At 28.7% G+C, this 17,582-nt stretch overlaps 3 protein-coding genes and 1 long non-coding RNA gene across 15 annotated transcripts in view; 1 reads left to right on the plus strand and 3 right to left on the minus strand.

The window, feature by feature from the left end:
- Positions 1 to 7,220, minus strand: part of LOC100744379 (E3 ubiquitin-protein ligase znrf2) — an 11,640-nt gene extending 4,420 nt beyond the window's left edge. The window contains exons 1-2 of the mRNA XM_003492371.4: positions 6,465 to 7,220; positions 5,389 to 5,484 (exon numbers count right to left, since the gene is read on the minus strand). Of these exons, the coding sequence (XP_003492419.1) occupies positions 5,389 to 5,484; positions 6,465 to 6,843 (475 nt within the window). The 5' untranslated portion in view covers positions 6,844 to 7,220. The remainder of the gene's footprint in view (positions 1 to 5,388; positions 5,485 to 6,464) is intronic.
- A 773-nt stretch (positions 7,221 to 7,993) lies between these two features.
- On the plus strand, positions 7,994 to 12,334 carry LOC100744703 (protein stunted). 2 transcript variants are annotated; one of them, XM_012390075.3, is made up of 4 exons: positions 7,994 to 8,565; positions 8,652 to 8,782; positions 10,214 to 10,265; positions 12,155 to 12,334. In XM_012390075.3, exons 1-3 carry the CDS (start codon positions 8,537 to 8,539, stop codon positions 10,225 to 10,227), a joined length of 174 nt encoding a protein of 57 aa, XP_012245498.1. In that variant the 5' UTR covers positions 7,994 to 8,536; the 3' UTR covers positions 10,228 to 10,265; positions 12,155 to 12,334. The 2 variants fall into 2 exon arrangements, with proteins under 2 accessions (XP_012245498.1, XP_003492422.1); XM_003492374.4 differs by lacking the exon at positions 10,214 to 10,265 and having other exon boundaries at positions 8,022 to 8,565; positions 12,155 to 12,331.
- The window catches only part of LOC117152136, a 20,244-nt gene continuing 12,945 nt past the window's right edge, over positions 10,284 to 17,582 (minus strand). The window contains exon 2 of the long non-coding RNA XR_004462404.1: positions 10,284 to 11,301. This is a non-coding gene — a long non-coding RNA (uncharacterized LOC117152136). The remainder of the gene's footprint in view (positions 11,302 to 17,582) is intronic.
- The window catches only part of LOC100744501 (negative elongation factor D), a 15,579-nt gene continuing 10,262 nt past the window's right edge, over positions 12,266 to 17,582 (minus strand). For 7 of the 11 annotated variants that reach the window (XM_033322872.1, XM_033322875.1, XM_033322876.1 and 4 more), the window contains exons 7-13: positions 16,650 to 16,837; positions 16,310 to 16,562; positions 16,021 to 16,231; positions 15,818 to 15,874; positions 12,717 to 12,857; positions 12,511 to 12,640; positions 12,266 to 12,407 (exon numbers count right to left, since the gene is read on the minus strand). In XM_033322872.1, the coding sequence (XP_033178763.1) occupies positions 12,373 to 12,407; positions 12,511 to 12,640; positions 12,717 to 12,857; positions 15,818 to 15,874; positions 16,021 to 16,231; positions 16,310 to 16,562; positions 16,650 to 16,837 (1,015 nt within the window). In that variant the 3' untranslated portion in view covers positions 12,266 to 12,372. Of the gene's footprint in view, positions 12,446 to 12,490; positions 12,641 to 12,716; positions 12,858 to 13,513; positions 13,667 to 14,760; positions 14,910 to 15,002; positions 15,090 to 15,817; positions 15,875 to 16,020; positions 16,232 to 16,309; positions 16,563 to 16,649; positions 16,838 to 17,582 lie in introns of those variants that run through there. The other 4 variants (XM_033322873.1, XM_024370269.2, XM_024370272.2 and 1 more) reach the window with 4 other exon arrangements.

Consider the following 17,582-nt stretch of genomic DNA (forward strand, 5'->3'; position numbering starts at 1 on the left):
CTAATTGGTCAATCTCCATATCGGTGGTTAGAAAAAGATGCTAGCCGCCCTCGAGGGAAAGTTGCTAGGGAGACGCCGCTCGTTGAAAAATAGGTCTCCCCTATTTTCCCGTAGTTGGGACAAAGACTGTTTGTCTGTTTGAAGGACTTTAGTTGACTAAATCTTAAGATTTATAACGGGCCCTCGAGCTAGCTGAACATGTACTGCGGAGACGCATCGACATCTGACAATCATCTTACTCGAAGAATAGGGTCTGCGTGTGGCGAGCTACGGGACAGAGACCGTTGGAATGTTTACTGTCGAGTGTTACAACTATTTCCTTTTTAAGGAGAGCTATAGAATTATTCCATGCCTTTGTTAGACAAAGCGTTCATCCCGTGACCGCCGGCTACGTTCGGCGACTGGCTGTCGCCTCGAGCCCAAGCTCATTATCACAATTCTCGAACAATTACAATCGGATTGAATAACTACAATTGTTTAATTACAGCTATAGTAGACTCTACGTTACAATGTTGCGGGATTAATCAAAATTCCAAAGACTCCGGTGTTCTTTCATCTCCGACATATATATATATATATATAATATATATATTATAGCTATATTATATATATTATATATATATATATTATAGCTATATAGCTATTAAACATTTTTTTTAAATATATGCGTGTATATATATTCATATATATTATATACAATTGTTTATTTATTATAATATTTACACATTCGCGTGTGCACTTTTATATATGGACCTTTGAAAATGATGTAAGTTCATTTTTCTTTATTATAAGATATTGAAGTGTTCGTGTTTTCATTGATTGAAAAATCCTAATAAGGGCTACTTAGCTCATAAATAATTTTTGCGAGAATTAACAATACCAATATTTCTTTTCTGGGTCATGAATGGACCTACGTCACTTTTAAAACTAATGAATTGTACAATTCATTATATTTTAATTATTTAAAATTTATGTTTTATCTTTTAATCCATTTTGTTTATAAATAAGAGCAAAGAAAACACTACTGTTGTTTAATTTCAATATCATTTGTTTATAATTATTGGTGCCTCGGGTATTCAAACAAGCTACAAATTATAGAAAATGGATTTACACCACTTGGAAAATAAATGATTATGCAATTCCATTTATTAATGAAGTTTCGACTGATTAAAATGAACGAATGTTTTAAGATTTAAATTAAAAATTATTTATAAATATATTCATATATTATATCCATATATTAGTCCATATATAAAATATATACTTATATATTTGTATAATATATATTTATAAATATATACCTATTATAATGTAATATTTATTACATTATAATGTACTAGAAATTTATGTTTATGAAGTATACGTGTATGTATGGAAATAAAAACTACACAGTGTTTTCTACTTTTCCAAACAAATTGCAGAAGCATGTTACTGTGTGTATAAATGAAAATAAGAAAGAAAATGTTATATGCTCTGCTGTAAATACTTTGCTATTAGATTGTAAAGAAGTATTACGTACAAAGTGAAACGTGTATGTTCCTAGCGGTGAATTTCATATTATGGAATATGAAAGATAGATCCTACTCCAATACCAATGTGCTTGTGTGTTGCAATATACGATGCAATATACGATGCAATATACAAAAAATTCAAACTTATATCAAAACAAAATTAATGTTTGAGAATCTAATAATCATACAAAACTTTAGAAAATATGAATAACGTGCAAAACAAATTAATAATGAAATATAATTTAGAAAAGTTATTTAAAAATAATGATACAATTAACTATAGAAACACTTGAAGTATTTATTAAAAATTAAATATTAATTATAACAAAACTATAAAATTTTATGAAATATGCCAAAGCAATTCTGTAATCTTTACGATTAAGATAAGTAAGAAAATATACAATGTATATTATTCACAAATAGCAATGCAAGTATATTTGGAAATTATTGGAAGATGGTTTGACTACTTGTTATATGTTTTTTTAATGTTAAAGGTTTTTTAGCAAGTAACTAAAAAGTAGCAAACTAAAAATTAATAAATATTTCTATGCATACTGATTTCACTAGTACAAAGTAAATTATGTCTGTCGAGGCAAATAATAATATAGTATATCTTTGTATTCATTTTTACATCACCATCTAGTCGAAAATGTAACATTCCACTTAAGAAAAAAAAATGTCCTTAAAAGTTCTGAACCAACTCCATCTAAAAACACTACATATTATATATACCAGAAATAATATAACCTTTATAATTATAAAGGCTCCAACAAATAGTTTTTTGACATTTTCTTTTATTTAAAAAATACTTGGTTGTGATAATTGACCTAGCGCACTGCATAATGTATTCTACATTGTATATGTATGTACAGTAGAACTTCGCTTATCCGCACGTCTTTTATGCTCAAAGTTAATGCTGAGCCTTTATTATCCAAACTATGACCAAGCGTAATTTCGTAATACATATAAACACTTATTCTTATAATGGATATGTGTGTGAACGTTTATTATTATAGGAATTTATCCCAATTGCTTTGTCCTCCAACCTGTTCGCATAAACCAGGTTCTATTGTATACAATGTACATTGTCTTATATATGTTCAATGGTATATATTTGTATAAAAAGTAAATATAAAAACGACTGTAGCACGATTCTACGGCCCTGGACCAGTGGATATTTGCAAAACAAGTTCAAGGTAGAAAATGTTATTTATTGCAACGTATTCTACTTGCAAGCAATAAAGGTCCCAAACCCTTGGTCACAAATGACCCCGTTCGGGGTTCGGAGCTATTTATATCAACAGAAAGAGAAAAAGAAGAAAGACAAGAAAGAAAGAAGGGAAGATATGGGATATACAACGGAGAATCTGAAACGTCTAAGTGCAATAACAGATGTTACTTTTCTTGGATCTAACTGCAGAATGTAGATGCATTGTGTATAAAGCTACTTTAAGAATTATTAAAACTTTGATACTTTTTTTTCGAGAGAAGGGCCATTTGCGATGAGTACAACATGTTGCTATAAAAAAATTTTAGTCTTAAAGATTATGCTCGTTAATTTTATACGAATTTTGTTTACAAATCGGCATCGATCCAAAGGTGTAAAATCACTTACTTTTTATGCATATTGTATATATAGAATGCTTCATCAACTAGGACAAGACATATCTTTTTTCTGATTGCAAAAAGGTAATATAGAAAGAAAAAAAAAGTTCAAGAGGATTATTTTCTACAAACATGTTTTTTTAACAATAACTATAATGCATACGATGCTGTTTTTTAAACTGGTTTTTGTATGCTCTTTTGCAAATTAGTTAAATAGTTTCATTATTCTATGGGCACACAAAAATCTATTGAAAAAAATATGCCGTCGATAACCCTCATAAAAATTCTTCTACAAATTAAAGAATGCTTTATAGAAATATGATGCATTTATAAAATTTAACAAGAAGGGAAGTCTTTTATTTGTAAATTACTGATGTTGATAACATTTTTGAGGCAGCTATTTTGCTAAAATATATTCAACTCACATTTATTTATTGATAATCGTCTACATCTACAGAATGAAAACAATCTTTGAAATTAGAAATTGAAAACATATTTTGTTATATCTCGGAAATTATTCAAAACAAAGGAATTATATCAGTGGATGTTGTGCTTTTGAATGACTACGTAAACACATTAAAAACAAATCCATTTGTTTAAATAATATACCAAAGATTATAACACTTGTGTTAATTTTTCTTATAAATTTTTATTTATTGACTATCACTAAATTTATTATTGTATACCACACACGTATAATTAACATATATATCAGAATGTTTTTTTGCAAATTAACGAAAATAAAATAAAATACTATAGGTGTGAGGTCTTCACATATGTCCAAATAACTCAGATAGATGACTACCTTATGTACTCCTTACAATGACAACAATGCTATAAACCTTTTCTATCTGGGACAGCACTTTTTATCATACTAGAATTTATCTTTATCATATTAGGAGCAAGGATGTGCTTATTGTACAGTATCGCTTAGTATCCCTCAAAAAATGATGTAAACAAATAGATATATGTAAATTTACTAAAACTGAAGTAATTGACATACCAAATATACATGGGCCATGAAATGCCCATATCTTAGGACTACCATGTTAGTACTATGTAATACATATTAAAAGTTTATCAACACCTCACATCTTCAAACATCATACATCATACATCTTTAAATAAGATTTAATATTAATGTGTAGAACCATATCCTAAATGTTAAGCCTAATACGCTTAAGGTTTTAAAAGGTTTACTAATATTTCTAATTCTCTGGACATACTTAACATCCTTCCTTCCTTAAGCATTCTAGAATTAATATTGTTCATATATTTTTAATGATAATATTTGAAATTAGGATTTCCAACTGTTTCAGTGATAATGTCAATTAAGTTTAGAATAATATTAACATGATTAATACACAAGTATCACCAAACTTTTTTCTGTAGAGTTACTTTAAAGATAAAGTATATATCCATTAAATTCTATGAGAAACATTAAAAAATAGTCCAACTATAAGATACACATGAATAACAATAATTACTTTAGAAATATGATCATGAAAATACAGTTCTTGAACCATTAATTTTTTTCTTTTAACATTCCTTTTTAATTGCTGTCAGAAACTAAATATACTTTTATTCCAATCTCCTGTACCATATGTGTATAAAAACAAAATACAAAAAATGTACTTCTTTAAATAAGAAACAACCATAAAGAATGTAGCAAAAAATAATAAAAGCATCTATTGCGATAACACCTCAGATACTATTTTACATTAAAAGCACTGTTGTGTTTGAAATAATTAAATGTTTACATGTTCATAGATAACAATTTGAACATTTAATAAATTTAATTCAATATAATGAGCTTATTTGCATCATGTCTATTTCATAAAATTCAAATCAATTGATATATATCATTTTAAACTTCAAACGTTTGTAACACAAAAAGAAATAGTTTTAAAAAAATATTTTATGCAATGTTATTATTATATATAGAAATTGTTATATAGAGTCTCTTACTGCCTAATATATATTATAAAGCACTTTCCTTTACTTAAGTTTCCATTTAGAAAGAAGTGAATAGAAAATTAATTTGACACAAATTTTAGAGCCATGTAAAATAATTTTGTATCAAAATAATTAAAATTAATTAAATTGTTTCTGAGATATTTGAGTTATATGAATTACATTATACACACATGTATAAAAAACTTATTCTCATTATATATCAGTTATTGAAAAAAGTAATAGTACATATATAGTAATCAAAAAGTCTAAAATTATTGTATTCTATAAAAACAGATGACATAAAATATAAACTTACCATTGTAACTAAGACGTGGTTTGGTTAAACACATAACCAAGTGACATTCAATATCGTCTGGTAGAACAAACTTGGAGCAAACAGGACATTTTAGACCTTGAATATAAAATAAAATAATTATTTGTTGTTTTTACATCATAATACTTATTAACGTGAAACTAACAAAAGTTATACCATAAAAAATTCTTCTCACTTGATTTACTGGAACAACTTCTGCCTCAGATTCATTTAGACATGAACTTATTACAATTCCCATAATAAAATTCAAATAATTTTAACATACCCATCACATAGACAATATTTTAAAATCGTACGAAATTCTTTGTCTATAATTACTTTTATTCTACAACCGCAATTTAAAATTTACGCACCTAGGTTAAAATACAATCGATTCGTATGGTTACCGGGCCAACTATTACGACAACATGAGTCAAACAGGTATGCTTTATTTCAACTCTCATTTATTTCGTAAAATTTTTAGACCTCAACATAACCTCACTTTTATTTTCTCAAAATTTTACAACGGTTATAATGCACTATTTGAAATTCTAATACGGTTAACAAATATAATCGATTAAAGACTGAAGACATTATTATACTTAATGAAATTCATATAATATTAATAAAAACAAAATAAGAATATAACGACCTACTTTATTATTTTCTAAAATAAACAAAAATAAAAACTAAGAAGCTTATCTGTATTTATGATTATTCTAGAGATCTGTATATCATAGAAAGTTATGTAATCAATAACATTCATATCATATTAGTTAATACAAGTTTACTCTTCTAATTTTTTTAGATTATATAAATTTAGTCATAATTTCATACAAAAGAGTTACAAATTTATTTAAAATATTTTACATTACATCATTTGTATATTTATTATACTATATGCAGATATATGTATGTGTATAAAGTATATATATATATACATATATATATATATATATATATATATACATAATACATGTATCCACTATAATATATGCTTATAAAAGTAATAGTAACTAATAAACAGGTAGAGCCATTACTTTGAATGTTATAATCTATCTATAAACTAATAAACTTACCGTTGAGAGACCAGATATGGGATGGCAAGCTATGTGCTGAGTAAACTCGTCCACTGTCTTCATCAGGATCATCTGATTCAAGTTGTGGCAAACCAAGTGCTTGACCAACTCCAACTCCAACTGAGGAAGCAAGACTACTTTGTTCACCAGATGAGAGATCCGGTACTGAACTTAAAGAACGAGCACGTTGCCTACTATCTCCGGATACTCTTGAAGTTTGTGATTGATTTCCTTGCTGATGTTGATGCTGTAACATGCTAACACCTCCAGGAAGAGAACGTAGCATAGAAAATCCTTGCATTGCAGTTTCATTTGCTCCAGTAGAGGATTGTCCATTACCTCCAGCAGATTGTGCAACAGTACTTGCTTTAGCTCCCATCCCAATTTTAAATAATAATAACGCGTTTGTCAATTTTGGTAAAAGTTTTTGCTCAAACTGAAAATTTTATCCCGCAATCAGAAGAAAAATTAACATTCCAAATATTGGTCTTGGCAGTGGTACACGCACTGACACAATTTTTGCAAATAGTCCTAGTTTTCTTGTTTTTTTAATATTATAATAGTAGTTAAAACTTCAATTTTAACTTCAGCAATATTGCAACACTTTGGGATTTAATATAGGCCGGAATTTTGTATACATACACTGCAATAAGCAAGTCATATCGTCCAAAAGCATACTAGCGGCTTGTCACGCAAAACACCCTCCGACATCTTGCTAGAAACTTCCTAGAAGTCAGTGACCAGTGACCAGCTGCTACGGAATGTTCCATTCATACATTTACATTTTGTATAAAATGTAATTATTTATCAGTTTACATGAAATTTCCCTAGTAGTAAAATATTCTTTTTATATAATTTTTAATGATTGTTTATTTAAATTATACTGTATTGTATTATATGCGATTGTTGCGATAAATTAATCAATAATTTAAAAAATATGTCGAAAATATTCCTAGTTTTATTTTCAAATTTTTATGTTGAGTTGTGTATATTTGTAATTATTCAAATAATACAGATATATATTTTTGATGTGTCATATATGTCATATAACTTTTCAATTCTTATAAATGAAATTAAAATTCTGAAATTCTAAGTTAGTTTATAATAGTATCTATCTTAAAGTTGTAATATCTATGTTCTTGCTAATATTCTTATATATGTCATGCCCTTCTAGGATCATATAAACAGATCTCGATACTGGCTAGGGAAAAACATCCGAAAATTGAGTCGTGAAAAATCAACATGTAAGAAAACAAAGTTCTCGTTCTTGCGAGATATATAGAGATCAGTAGAGTGCCTTTGTCTCTGCTGAGATATTTACAGTCCTGTCTTGTATATTGATTCTTCATGACTCAATTTTCAGACGATTTCTTCAATGCTTTTGACATTGAGTGGTTAAGACCAATTTATATAATCGTGGTCCTTTCTTACCACGGTCGTATACACAGGGTCTGGAAACTCCAGTGGAAGGGATAAGGTTCTTAATATCCGGAGGTGTGTTTTATAAATCAGCCGCTAGCCATAGCGCTGCGATCCATTTGTTAAACTTTTGCATTTAACGCCATCTTTGTTATCCTTACCACTGAAGGTGAAAAATATAAATTAAACTTTTCATAATTATAATTTTATAACAATTTTTCAATGTATTTAAAGTAAACATACAATATTTTATGTGACACGGTACAATTAATTATGTAAATAAATGTAGATTGATATAACACAGAGTACAGTTCAGTTATAGACACAGTCGTATCGGAGATTGTAGATTACAGATACAAGGCGCGCTACAGAACCAAGCCTAACAAATCGATTGAAGCGCCTTGAGAGACATTTTTTATCCCCAAAAGAGCCTTATCCCCTCCACTGGAGTTTCCAAATCTGAGTGTGTATACAAGAACAGTTATTGCAAGGAGTTATACAACCGTGGTTCCTTACAACGTACGCTTACGACTTAAGATCGTGAAATTAGATGCAGATATAAGAGATTCGGTTAAAAAACTATTTGATCAATTTCAATTTATCACATTGGAGTTAAATTAAAAGCACTATTTTAAATAAAGCTATCAGCAGAAATGTCTGCGTGGAGACAAGCGGGATTAAAGTAAAATATTTATTTCAAAGATACTTGCTTTTAATGTTAAATATCCACTATTGAAAAACATTATATAATCTGTGTTCACATTTCAGTTATATTAATTATTCGCAAATAGCTGCCAGACTTGTTAGACAAGCTTTGAAAGCAGAGCTCCGATCAGATGCCCTAAAACGTGATGAAATAAACGTAAAATTTACCCAATGGAAAGATGGTAAACCTATTAGTAAGTATATAACTGTAATTTTTAACTTATTTTGTATTATTTATACAGAAAGATACAGTAATATTTTTAAATAACGTGAGTTTATATATATATTATATAAGATGTGTACATATATATCTGTGGCTGTACGGAAAAATGCTACATGTCAAAATTTCAAAATGTTTGAATTTATGCATTAATTAAACTGTAGAATATAGGATTCATGTATTTCTCAGAAAAAATGCATAAAAATAAGTTTTATAGGTTCAAGAAAATAACGTAATTCAATCAAAGTTCAATATTCAATTCATATGCATTAGGCAAAACAATGCGAGTCCACCCAAATTTGGAGAATACGAATACTTTGGTCTCTCATGTGTAATTGCTTTTATTTCCTATTTTCATTAATCTGCTTATACCATAACTTATTTTATATAAAATAAAATGACCAAAATTATATTCTACATATATTTTTATTTTATCAAGAATAGTATATTATTTTGAAAAAGACAATATGTACATTACTTTGTGTTACTATCTTATACAATTATACTATAATATAAACATTCTATTCTTTATTTGCAGGTAAAATAATTATAGTTACCATAATTATAGTTAGTTTTGTATTCTGTTCGATATAAAGCTATATTATTTCAGTATACTATTTAGTTACGTATAGTTAGAAATCATATACCTTCAAAAATTGATCCATATCTATAAATCAGTATCTGAAAAATACTGGACAATTAGATCCATTTTAGCACATATATATTATATTTCACTATATGAAGTATCCTTCACCAGATGTTACTTCAGTTCATGTGACTGTTATTATTTGCAGCGAGAAATGTTTCACATTGATTCAAATGGTTTCATAGAGAGGTGCATTCTTATGTTAATAGTTTTTTTTTCTGTATGAACTTTGATGTATCAGGAACTTATGAAAGTCAACTTTGTTTTTTTAAATGGAATCATACACCTTTTAATGCATTGACTGATGCAGCTCGTCACTCTCTATATAGAAATATTAACTGGTTTATATCTAAAAAAAATTTGTCAAATTTAATGTGTAAAGGACAAGGACAGACGCTAAGCGGTATTCTTGTGTTCACATCGTCTTTGTCTTTCATACATTGAATTTCACAAATCAAAGTTAAAATATTTGCTAAACTAATTGTTTTTCGGTATAAATAGGTTAATACTTTTGTGTAGAGACAAATTGCATCGATTGATGTATTAAAAAATATATGATTCATTTGCTATTTAATGAAAACACTAAAATTTCTATTCAATTTTTGTTCAATAATAAAAATACCCGGTAGTATGCGTTATTTTTGTCATAAGATAGTTGGTCAACAGTGTGTTAACAGGACACATAGTGCGTACGTTATAGCATATTAGATTATGTGTATATATATATATATGACTTACAATAATACTTTTTCATTACAGCTGAAAAACAATAATAATAAACAAATAAACATGCGTAAATGTACAATCATGTGTAAGTCTTAAATTCGGATTTCATATAGCGTGAAATGTTTATATAGGAATGCATGAGCATTATTTATCACAAATATTTTAGTGCATAACATATAACAGCAAGGAGATTTAGATATGGAGATTCCCTGTTCAATATTAAATAATTTACTACTAACATATCTACTATATAAATGTGTGAAATGTGTGAAATTTATATAAGTACAAGGTATAATCGAACGGTATAATCATAGATAGTACAATCTAAGAAGGCTTGATATGATAAAATAGAAACAAAATATATAATAATCATTTTTCAGACAAGATTTTAATTCTGAGTAAATCGATGTCGAAAATTCGTCGAGTACGCGTGCACTTAGCTATAACTTGCAATGTATCGCTTTCAGTAATATATATATATATATATATCTACAATGTATACAAAAAGTATTGGCATATCAGTGTATTTATTATAGCAACATATTAATTAATTAGGGTGATTTCGATGATTTTTGAATATGTTGTAAAACTCAATATTTTGATTAATTCTTTTCTGTACACTAAGAGCTGAGCTCGCTTAGTTTCCGAGATATTCGCGAAAAATTGCCGGTTCTTTTTAGAGCACATTGAATTATTTTGTATATAGTACATTCTATAACGTATGTGTGAATATTGCTGGTCACCAACTGCTATTAGTTATTTATTTATAGGTCCCGTGCACAATTGCATATACAAGGCTGTAAGAAATGTTTGTTACAACTCAATTAAAAATGAATACCATTAATGTACATTAATTGGGTTTGGGTTTCATACAACTGTACATATTTATAAATACCCGTTTATGAACAGAAGATAAATACCTAGTAATCAATACTGACGCACACGTTGGCACAGATTTACAACTATAGACTGAAACACACTGTAGTGATATCAGCAGTTTTTTTTAGAATATCTCAAATGCTAAGGTCGACCGCTGGTTATGTGTATAAGAAATAGTAGTTCAAAATATTGATATCTATAACATATTTCAAAATTATCAGAATCAAAGATGAGGTACCTTTCTGTTTAAAATACCACAAAGAATCAGTTAATGCAAATAAAATCGTAAGATTCCATTTTTTTAAAAATGTACATTTGGATGTGCCGATGCATTTCTGTGAAAAATCGAACTATATGATAATAAACAGTGCAATGTAATGCAAACAAAGCAGTCTTTCTATCTACAATAAGAACAGAGTTATAGTTCGGTTCGGTCACTAAGTCTAGGTTCGGACCAGAATTCGCCTTGTGGGGTTGGTTTCTGATCACCATTGATGTTTTTATCACCATTTGACCGACCCCGGTTTCGTCGACATTGTTTATTTGTCGATATGTTGAAATCACTGATAATATTTTCGTCGACGCTCATTTCACCGAACTGAGTGAGTGTCTCTGAGTGTTGAGGAGGACATTGTTAGTATATAAATGATGTCGATAAAACTGGCATCGATAAAGATATTGTCACAAACTAATCCCACCCTGTACATATACAATTAGGAATCGTTAAAATCTAAACTAGATTTTTAAGTGAAAATGAGGATTTATTCGGAAACAGTTCCAAGCAAAAATAATATTAAACATTTTCATCTCATTTTCATATAGAAGCATTAGTTTCAGGATTGTATAATACCATGAATATATGCTCTGTATGTTAAGAGATACCTTGTACATCATAATTAGTTAAATACTAATAGTGATATACACTAACATATAGTTAAAAAGCATATGTTACATATAGAATATGTTATAATTTTGTTATGGACCGTTTGACATTTTAACGTTTTATTGAGCAGAAATTAAACTTATTTAATTTTATTCATTTATTTAAAAAATTTGGTAAGTTACAAAAATTACATTTCGTTATTTTTGTTGCAGAAAATCCATAAATTATGATATCACAGATCGAGGAAAGACTCATCCAACTCTTCAACTATATATATATATCCTTGGATATTGTATATGAAATAAGAAAAGGATCTAATAAAATAGTATAGAAAGAATTTATATATAGCAATTCAACATTCTTATATGAAGTAAAAATATCTAATAATATTATGTGCTTCTTTCATTTAATCCACCTTCCTTGCGATAGATCATCTTATAGTCGGGCAATGTGCTTTACAGTGTACTGAAAAAGTCAGATCAGAAATTAAATATAATCTACATGTAAGATTTTATAAACTCAGATCAGAAATTAAATATAATCTACATGTAAGATTTTATAAACTCACCTATAAATTCTGAAACAAGATCATTGTCGCTATCACCACGCATTGTACCTGTAATTTCTTCATCTTCAACCATAGGAAGAAATAAATGAATAAATTCAGCTGTATATGGTGGAGCTATTGCTTCTAAAACCTAATACAATACCATCTTAGTATCATTAAGCATGCTGTGTATGTACACATTTATTTAAAAAATAATTTTACAATACCTCTGTAACAAAATATCTAATTAATGATACATCTGTGTCTCCACGTTGCCAACACTGTTTGATGTAACACACTACTGGTACCACGCAACCTCTACTTAATAAGTTCACCATTCTATCAATTAACATTTTTTTCATTTCCAACTGAAAATTAAAGAAGAAAGATTATTAATTCACAAAAATAGTAAGTATAAAATTGCTACTAATGTGTTTTACATTCGTTTCCTTAACAACGTGCTAAATAAGCAAAAGGATTAATAAATAAATTATAAACTTACTCATAATGAATGCCCAAAATGGCACAACTAAGAATGAAATGACTACAGATGAAAAAAAGCAAGAATGAATTTTTTTAATCTTTTGAGTAACAAATAATTCTCGGAACTATGTGCCTTAAGAGTGACATTCTTTTCGATATATATGTTAAAAGAAATTCATTCTATATCAAGTAATTGATTATATTATATCAAATTTGATTGAACTTTACTCAAGAACAAAAAATTATTGATTTTTTATATTTTTAATCTTGTACTTTTCGATACGTAGAATTTGAAAATACAAGTTTTAAGTTGCGTAATCTAGTGGTTCAAAAGTTATGACTATATAAAATTGAACATTTCCAGAATATATTGCACATTATTTTAATGCTATATTGACTTCTATCCATGTTCTGTGCAATGATTGGACTCCATGGAACCACTGACTGCACATGAATTGCAGTTATTTTGGCGGGTTAAGTCAAATGTATTTGACTACATGTATTTTGTATGTTTGATCTTTCACCCTGATATAACTTTTATATTTATCTCATAATACTTTTTCCAATGTTTCCGGGGTATTCATTTGTGTATTTTTACGTCGTTACGCTTATTTTCTTTTTTATCGCTTTTTTTATAGTCTTTCACTTTATTTTTTATTCCTTTTCATTCATTTCAAACGTTATGCCAGGTTAGCTATAGAAAGATACGTACATAAAACAGTCAATCACCATGGTTTTGGTCCGGGTTAGGATTTATTTCCCAAGCGTCGTGAAACGATCGGTTACGTTAGTATAAGCTAACTTTTTCGCGAATTTAATTACAGCCTCTCATGGTATGCATACTCAAAAAATAAAATCCAATTGGCAACCATCTAAATACTGAAAAAGGGTCGCTTCCATGATGACATATTTGTCGATCGCCTATACGAATTTTTATATCGACATTTTTTCCGTCATAAGAATATCGATTTGATGGCATCGTTGATGGCCGAAATCCGAGGATATTACATTTTTTAATAAGGTAAGCGTAAGTTGAGAGCACGTAAATGCTCATCTGTGCGATTCACTCATTGGATGAAGTATGAGTAGAAGCCAATATGACGTTAAAGTAACAATATTCTAAAAATGGTTAGTTTTACATAATTGCAATTTCTAAACCACTGAATTTCGCAACTTCAAACCTGCATTTTCGGATTCATTAACCTACCGAAAGCATAAAAAATTGGGTATAATTGTACGTAAAAGAAGTCAATAATTTTTGATCCTCTAAAATAATATTCAATGAAAATAGTAATTTTTCTTCAAAATAAGAGTTCATTAGTTGCTATTTAAAAATACGGAATAATATATGTCAAATTTATTACGAAGATATTTTAAAACATCCGCAAAATAATTTTAATTATATAGAATATTTGATTTTAATTGTATTATTGCAAATATTTTAAGAAGTATCCTTAGAAGAAGAAAATGCTTTGTGAAAAGTTGTCGAAGATCGGGGACGACATTGTAGATAATAGAATATAAGTAGGATGTTGCTAGATAGAGATACAATCATATTAAAGAGCTGTGATGTCGCCCGAAGGCTGTAGATCGTCGCAATGTCAATAATCTCTATCGCCGCGATAGTGCGTGTTATCTAAATGTTCGAAAAGCGTGTGGATCGCTTTCAGCTTTTGACTTAGCGGTAATAAAGATACTCTCGGCGAAATAATCGGCTACATTAACGATATACGGTATAAAAAGATGTTCAGAATGACAAGCTTGACAACATGTGTACATATGTTTCAAGCTTATTCAAATCGGTGAAATATCCCCTTTTTTACATAATTACCGATTATATTTTTCACTTGCGGCATCCCATTGAAGTGCCATATCTATCTCGTTATATCTTGTTATATCTATCTTCTCACTTTTCGAGCTGTGCAGGAGTCAATTCTTAGAAGAAAAACACTATTCTAAAAATCTATATTTCAAGTGGTCTTTGGAAGAGAGAGAGAGAGAGAGAGAGACCTTGAATGTCGAATTACCAAAAAAAGTATCGGGCAACCCAAGCATTCATACGTTGCAAGTACCCACTACGCCAAAACCTGTAATCTCGAGTACCCGTACATCCAAATCTGCGGCAGATTATTAAGTTTTTTTCGAACATATGTAATTTCAAACGTAATATTTTGTTTTCCTTTTTCATTTTTTCTTACGTTTCCACTGCCGAGTTAATGTATGTTAAACATTACTTTTATAAGAAAAAAGTTGTCACATTAGGTTAATTATAAAACATGATTATTGTCATAGAAATTCTGGAATGATTATCAAGAACTGCCGACTTAACGGTCATGAATTTCCTTCATTGAGGTTATGTAAAAGAAAATGTTTATGCATACTAAACCACAATAGTTGATAAACTAACAAGTCCTTTTCCACAAAAAGGATGGATTATAAACACATTCCGCAGTATCATAATGCTAAGAATAATATGTAAGAAATGCTAAGAACTCTTTAAAGCTAAAGAGGAAGAAGACAAGCATGCATTAGCAATTAAGTCAATATCTTTGAATATTTAAAAATTTAAATAAATTCATTACTTTCATTGTGCTATGTCATAAACTTTCTAATAAAATCATACAGAAAATACCTAAATTTTTCTCATTACTATTCATCATTTTGCAGAAAGAAATACGTCATGACATTCCAGGAAATATAAGGATAAATTAATTATTTTTTAATACAAATATGTTAATACCTTTTTATAGGGAATTAGTTGTATCGATCAGTGCATTAAAAATTATATGATTCCACTAAAAAAATGTACGTATCCCAATAAAAAAATGTCATCTATCTTAAATACCTTCACCTGCAACATCCTGCTATATTTTACGACGTTCTGACGATCTCTTGTAATGTCCTAAAAGTATACTCTTCTACCTAGCGTACTTTTCGAAATATTTGCAATAGTAAATTAAAGTGGATACACTCTGTATATATACACTCTGTAGTATACACTCTGCATATTGATATTAATTATTAAACATATGGTTAAAATATTCTTACCTGCACAAGTATTTCCAGTTCGTCTTGTTTACTTTCAAATAACTGTACAAGAAGTTGTAACACTTTTGGATGCAGTAAAGAATGGCAAACTACAACTTCATCAAGTAATGCAAGATGTACAGGACAATGTTCTGTGCACAATTTAAAATATGATGGTTCAGTTACAGTACACTCCACCCATCTAATTATACCTACACTTACAACAGGAAATCTGAAAGAATGTTGATTTTACTATATATAGAAATAAGAAATATCATATGACCACTAATATAATTTGTATACATTATACCTTATGCACTGATATAAAGTTTGTAATTCTGCTATCAATTCAGTAGATCCTTTATTAATGTTACAAATGTTATGGACTTTTTCTATAGCTTGAATAGTTGTTTTTAATTCATCCTTATTTAATTTCCGTGAATGCGTCTTCTTGGCTGGAATATCACATACACTAGCTGCATAAGCTAATAAATATATGTATTTAGACTTATGCTCCGGATTAATTTTTACACCCGGTTTAAAAAGTGCATCAACTAATAGTTCTGGAATTAATGAATTATTATTTTGTATATATTATAGCAGCTGTAAAAACAACAAATTGCAATTTTATAAATTATGTATATTAATACCTAAGAATTGTGGATTACGAAGTAATTCTATAGGAGGTGGTTCCGCAGTCGAATAATTTCGAAATAATACGGTAATATCAGCAGGATTTAAGGTATTCCGTGATAACATGGATGCAAGTGCTTGACATGCACTAGGGCTACTTGAAGCTCCATTAAGTGCCATTGTTATTGGAGTAACATCATGATGGCTGTAAATATATACATATATAATACATATATGAATTATAAAATCAGTGTGCAATAATGTTGTATTTATTAAATTTTTAATTAATTAAAACTCGGTGTTAATTAAATGATGGTTATCCCCATGAATTCAATATGAATTATATTTTTAACAAATGGAATAAACAGACAACAAATTACCTACACTTCAATAAACAGCTTTTACTAATAATTTTGTGAGTTGTTTTTGATAAAAATGATTTCAAACAAAGACTAGAAAACAATATATTTCATTAATGTTAATAAAATATTTTCAGAAAGCAAACAGTTGATATAAAAATAATATATGTATCTACTAAATAGGGAAACAACCAACTTTTTTCCCGAAATCAGATAATAGCAGTCAATTTATAGAATAGACACAATCGCTCAGTATTATCGCTTATAACAGCTATAATCTGTACAATAACGATCCATCACTGAGTTATCTAATTGCGACATCCATGAAGAAGTTAACGAAACTGTAAATCTTATTTTGAATGATAATATTACATAAAGAAAATTCAAGGCTCTAACAGCCACAGACTTGTATCTACAGATATCCTTATTCCCAAATATCATATAAGGATGTGTAGTTTTAAAATAAACTTTTATTGTTATTCACCACATAAAATAAGTTTAAACAAGTAAATCTCATTACTAGCTAGGCATTATGTCCGTGGGACACCACTCCAAGATTTTAATTTATATGAATGCGATACTACCCTGCAA

The sequence above is a fragment of the Bombus impatiens genome, unplaced genomic scaffold, assembly GCF_000188095.3.
Source record: "Bombus impatiens unplaced genomic scaffold, BIMP_2.2 scf_0707, whole genome shotgun sequence".
Taxonomy (NCBI): Eukaryota; Metazoa; Arthropoda; class Insecta; order Hymenoptera; family Apidae; genus Bombus; species Bombus impatiens.